This window comes from Aethalodelphis obliquidens, unplaced genomic scaffold, assembly GCF_003676395.1.
Source record: "Aethalodelphis obliquidens isolate GAN/ISIS:26980383/991018 unplaced genomic scaffold, ASM367639v1 scaffold38, whole genome shotgun sequence".
Taxonomy (NCBI): Eukaryota; Metazoa; Chordata; class Mammalia; order Artiodactyla; family Delphinidae; genus Aethalodelphis; species Aethalodelphis obliquidens.
The window spans coordinates 2,482,880-2,488,879 of NW_020837982.1; the positions used below are offsets into that span (position 1 = coordinate 2,482,880).

Here is a 6,000-nt window from a genome sequence, read left to right on the forward strand (position 1 = left end):
ACAAGATGGACCAGTCCCCCTGGACGCTCTTCTCACGCCCCTCCTCCCAGCACAGCCAAAGTGCGCTAAGAGCACTGGGCATCCTATCTGGGGCTTGGCCCCTCCCAGCCCGCCCCCGGAGCCTGGTGCCTCGTGAGGGACCGCAGCCTCAGCCTGGCTTCCACAGTGACCTCCAAGCTCAGGGGCACCGGCTGCACCCGGGTGAGGCACAAACACAGGAAAGAGAAGGTCTTTCTGGGCCCCACTCCTGTCCTGCTCCCCACTCATGGGTCACAGGCACCCCGACCTTTCCTTCGAGGCTCGGAGAACCTGGGCCTTCCTTCTGTTTCGCCAGCTCTGTCATCCCCACCATGTCCCCATTAGGGTGGGGCACTTAGAGGGGGCCTGTTCTCCAAAAGAGCCTTAGATTCTTCCCTCCAGGAGTGGCGTGTTGGGCTCTGCAGGCCTTTTGGATCCCTGTCGGTTCTGCACCCACTGCCACTGCCCAAGTCAGGACCCTCTTCCTCTCAGGCCAACTGTCACATTCCCCTCCTGGATCCAGCCCCTGTTCTCAAGCACACCTCTGACCCTGCTGCCTGGACCTTCCCACCAGCCACAGGGAACGGCTGAGGCTTTCCTGATCTGGCCCCGCCCTTCCCTCTAGCCCCTCCTCCTATCACCTCCCACCTCCAGCCACAGATGTAGGGATACAACTGCTTCTTCCCCAGCATCCTGTCCCCTCCTCTCCTGAGCAGACCCAGCTTTACTTCAGGGCTCTCCCTCCCCTGGCAGCCCCAGGACTGTCTCCTGATAAGTCTCGGCCCACCTAGAACCCCAACCCCTTTGCCGGTTCAGACACTCAGGCTGAAGCCAGCCAGCACCAGCATCTCCCTTGCGGCAGTCCTTCGTCCAGAGGGGACTTGGGGACTAAGGGAGCCCAGTCTGACCCCTTATTTCATCTCCTGCTCAATATGAACAAGGAGGCACGATGCCCCAGTTGCTTCCGGCACCTGCAAAGAAGCGGGGAAGTTATAGACTAGTCCCAGGTGGGCTAAAGCTGCGTCACTGCCCCCAAATAATTACCACCACCCTTCCCAGCAGGAAGGACTGGCCACTGCTCAGAGGAGATGGTACTGGTTAACAAATGGCAGAGACACCACTCAACTACTTTTGAGTCCATTCTTCTAGCAAGAAGGATGGCTTTCAAACTGGAAAAGGGAGAAGAATATATTTACCAGGGATGTGGCCCAAGATATCTCTGGCGCTCCCAATGCCTTCCGCTCACAGATGCGGGAGGGCTGGAAGCTCAGAGCTGGCAAGGAGGGTGGGCCGAGAACACCAGGGACTGTTCGCAGATCTGGACCTCAACCCCCAAGAACGCCCCAGCCTAGAACAGCCTCTCAAAGATGCTCACAAATGTTTACCAAAAACACCAATAGTAAGAGCAGCAGCAATTCTGAGAGCGGGCCTACCCCGTCCCGATACTGAACACTTTACGTGTATTAACGTGTTCAAGCCCCACAGTAACGCTATGGGATGAGAACTGTTATCACCCCCGTTTTATGGATGAGTAAACAAAGCCCTAGAGAGGTTAGACACAAAAGCAAGCTATCAGAGGTCAGCACGGGTTCAGGGCCCTGGGCCATCATTTCTCGTCCTCGTCACAGTGGTCTTGCTCCTACTTATTCCAGACTTTCAGGGCTGGGACAGCGCCCTCACATGCTTTGAAACGTCAACCTGTGTTCTCACACACGACTCATGTTTTCATCGAATTTCCTTGTCTTCTCTTTTCTACTATGATTCCCAAGTCAATAAATTAGGGGAATATCGGAGGCCAACCTGATACATACATAACATTATTATTTTTTTTTTTGTGGTACGCGGGCCTCTCACTGTGTGGCCTCTTCCGTTGCGGAGCGCAGGCTCAGCGGCCATGGCTCACGGGCCCAGCCGCTCCGCGGCATGTGGGATCTTCCCAGACCGGTGCACGAACCCGTGTCCCCTGCATCGGCAGGCGGACTCTCAACCACTACGCCACCAGGGAAGCCCCATAACATTATTATTAACTGGAGTCTGTACTTTATTCAGACTTCCTTAGTCTTTGCCTGATGTCCTCTTCTTGTTCCAGGACCCCACCCAGGACACCACATTACATTTAGTTGTCACGTCTCCTTAGGCGTCACTTGGCCAGGACAGTTTCTCAGACTTCCCTTGGTTTTGATGACCTGGACAAAGGTGAGGAGCACTAAGCAGGTGTTTTGTAGAATAATGTCCCTCTGCTGAGATTTTTGTGATGTTTTCTCATGACTGGACAGGGGTGATGGGTCTGGGTGGGGGATCACAGTGGTAAGGTGCCTCTCCCATCACATCGTATGAAGGGTACATACTACCTACGTGACCTATCACCGCTGTTGTTGATCCTGGTGACCCGGCTGAGGCAGTCGTGCCAGGCTTCTCCACCGTAAAGCTGCCCTTCCCCCCTTTCCACAGTGTCCTCTTTAGAAGGTAGTCATATGCATACCTGACGCTTACAGGGTGGGGGGTTATGCTGCACCTCCTTGGTAGGGAATCATCTACATAAATTAATTTGTTCTGTATGGGAGACTCTCCTAGTATTTATTTATTAATATTAAATCATTTATTGATATTAGTGTGGCCTCATGGATATTTGTTTTACACTTTGCAACCTAGTATATTTTGATTTTTGCAAAGCATTTGATTCTGGTGTCCCTGGCATTCTGGGTGTAGTTGATAAAATATGGATAATCAGCTCTGATAAATTCACTGAATTCCGTATCTAATGAATGAGAGTTCTCCACCCTAGAGCACTGGCGGCGGGTACGGGGTGGGAAATCAAGGTCTCTATGTGATTTTTAAACAAATGAGATAGAAACTGCCAGAAAACGTAGCATTTTGAAGGGGAAATGACATCCCTGTTCTGCAGTGCATGTGTGAATTTGGTGTGCAGCGAGCAGGGCTGAAAAATGTATTTCTGTGGGTCTCGGTCAGTAACACAGTGTGAACAGAACCACCCCTACGAGGCTCTGTCCGTGGTCCTGCCCTGGGTTTACACCAGCCTGGCAGATTGAGACATAAAGCACCCACTTCTCCAGCCTGAAGGCAGCACAGCATCGGAGTGACAAAGGTAGGATTGTAAATTCTCTCTATTGTCTGTTACAATGGGAGGAAATTAACAAGATGAAATTTAACAGGAATAAGGTCCAAGTTACAGGTTTAGATTTAAGAAAGTACTGACACAGACAACAGGCCTGATCTCTTCAACAAGTCAGGGTTATTCAAATTAAAAAAAAAAAAAAAAGAATTGCATTAAAGTAAGAGATCAGAATAACCGGATGCATTGCACAGTTCTGGCGAGGAAACTGGTTTGAACAAAACAGCAAAGATTGATGTTTTGGGGCCAAATAGAGAAATCTGGATAAGGTGTGCATGTTAAATGAGATGAGAATTTATTGAAGCAGGAAAGTGCTGATCATTTACTGGAAAAAAATCAGGTTACAAGACAGTATGCACAGCATGACCTCATTTTATGGAGAAAATCTACATATAAGCATAGAAACAGCTCTGGAAGGATGTGACCAAGGTGTCACAGGTAGGCTCCCTGCATAGAAACAGCTCTGGAAGGATGTGACCAACGTGTCACAGGTAGGCTCCCTGGGAGATGGGAACATATTTTATTCTTGCTTGTCCATATTTCTAACTTCCCGCAGAGCATATAAACTGATTCTGTAATGATATAAGATTATGCTTTAAAAAGAAAACTCACTGACCCTCCTCCAGGATGGAGGGGAATCTTGGCAGAGGCTGCTAAGAAAGATCCCTGGGGGTTTCAGTGGCCAGAAACTTGACATGAGTGCACCGCTCCAAAGGCACCTCGCCCTGAGCCACCTGTGTGCGTGAGACGTGTTGGGGCTGGCACAGTCCTGGAGTCTCCTGGTCCAGCCCCTCCATGTCATTACTAGGAGAACTCCGTCACACAATTAGTCGATGGTGGCTTCAGGGCTGGAAGCCAGAGGTTTGGTCCCTGCCAGATTGTATGGAAATGGTCTGGGGCTTCAAGAACAGGGGGTATTTGGCCTGGAGAAGGGAGGATGGTAGGAAGTGAGTGGGAAGGGGACAGGAGCGCTGTTTTCAAATATTTAAAGGCTGCCACGTAGAAGAGAGACCCACGTGGGTCCCCGTCCAGAACCACGATGACTAAGTGACAAGCAGGTTTGGCTCCAGTGTGTATGAGGAAGAAGCTCTAAGAAGAGGAGCTGTCCAGATCAGGGATAAGGCTGGGGCTTGTTAGGGGCTCACCACTGAGCCCACGTGGCCTCCTGCCAGAGCCTGCTGGGAAGCTCTTCCCACCAGTGAGACTGCGGTTCTGGAACTCCAGTTCCAGCCAGAGCCAGACTTCTCCCCTGCAGCCTGTGTCCTGAGAGGAAAGACTGGGGCTCTCCCCAGGCTTGGGCTCTGCTCAGCCTGCCTCGATGAGGGGAGGGGCTTGACCAGCCTTTGGGAAGAAGGACCGGCTGGCTGCAGGAAACGGTCCTGAACCAATCCCAGCAGAGGGAGAGGGTGGGCTCCAAAGGGGCTGTAGCAGTGAGCCGCCTGGGATGGGGTACCTGAGTTCTCGAACTTGACACTTGCCTCACCCTCTTTCACTTACTGGTCTCAGGGACTCCCAGGTCCCAGCCATGCCCAACGGCCATGCAGAGATGATTACCTATCATCTCCCCCTTGCCAGGTGACAGGGAAGCATGGATCCAACCCAGGCATGCCTTGGCTTCTCTTATGTTCTGAAATGCTAGGCCCCAGCTGTCCCCAGAACAGAATGCCAGCCAGTGTCCATGCAGAGCCTGAGGCCTCAGGTGGCCTTGGAAACTCACTACTCAGGGCTTCGTCTCCTGACGATTTCAGAGTGGGCAGTAGCAGAAGGGTGGGGATGCTCTCCCGCCAGGTGGGTGCCTTGCCGTACCCCCTCCCCCAGACATAGCCACCTGTCCCTGTGCCCATGGCATGAGAGTACACCTGTCTCTGCCCACCCCACTGGCAGCACCCACCCTCCGATCTCAGCTCTGCTAACAACCAACACCGTTCCTACTTTCCCTAAATCGACGCGGCCCGCCCCCCCCCCCCCCCCCCCCCCCCAAACCCCCCCCGCCCCCCCCCCCCCCCCCCCCCCTTGCTGCAAATACTGCTCAGCTGCCGCTCCCCAGCTTGGCTCTGGGAGGTCTGCCGCAGCCAACACAGCCAGCTGCCAGCCAGGCCTGCCCATGGGAGCCCGCATGGGGGGTCATCGGGCGCTGGGCCGAGAATCCAGGAAGGTCGCAAGCAGACACCTCCCGCTGTGTTCTAGGTCGGCTGGGTGCAGTCAAGGAGCCGAGACAGCAGAGCGCCCCTAGTCGTCCTCTCGCTCCCTCGGCCAGGCCCAGTGGGGCGCGTGCCTCCCTCCCCCACCCCACCCCGCACGGCGTCCTGGCATTCCCGCACACAGACCTCTGCGTCTCGGTCTCCGCAGGGTAGGAAGGGACGGGGGTCCCGGGACCAGGATCTGACGGCTCCTTCCCCCCACCCCCCAAACCCCGAGTGGGCTGCAGAGCGGTCAGAAGGGCCCGCAAGGGCCCGGGGTAGGGAAGATAGGCAGAGAAGCCCCCACCCCGGGCGTGATGCGTGACTCTCGCAGCGCCGGCGCTAATGGTGGAAAGCGAGGGTCCGACAGGGCGGGGATGCCCGGGGGCTCGGCCGAGAGCGGGCCGGTGAAACGGCGGGAAAGCCGGGGTGGGGGATTGGAGCACGGACGCCCCCGCCGCGGGCCCTTACCTCCTCGCCTTGGCCGAAGCGCAGTCCGAGCGCCGCGACGCGCTCCACGCGCAGGAAGCCGTCGGGGTCGCGGCCGCACACCTCGAACACCTCGCGCAGGCGGCGCACCGAGCGCAGCAGAGCCGCGGGGGCGCCTGCCCAGCCCGCGCCGCCCGCCATCCGGCCCGGCCCCGCGGCTAGCCCGAGCCCCGCGCCCGC

At 55.5% G+C, this 6,000-nt stretch overlaps 1 protein-coding gene across 2 annotated transcripts in view; it reads right to left on the minus strand.

The window, feature by feature from the left end:
* Window positions 1–5,989, minus strand: part of RAB11FIP4 (RAB11 family interacting protein 4) — a 114,088-nt gene extending 108,099 nt beyond the window's left edge. For both annotated transcript variants that reach the window (XM_027130342.1, XM_027130341.1), the window contains exon 1: window positions 5,803–5,989. In XM_027130342.1, the coding sequence (XP_026986143.1) occupies window positions 5,803–5,961 (159 nt within the window). In that variant the 5' untranslated portion in view covers window positions 5,962–5,989. The remainder of the gene's footprint in view (window positions 1–5,802) is intronic.
* Between the last annotated feature and the right edge of the window lie 11 nt (window positions 5,990–6,000).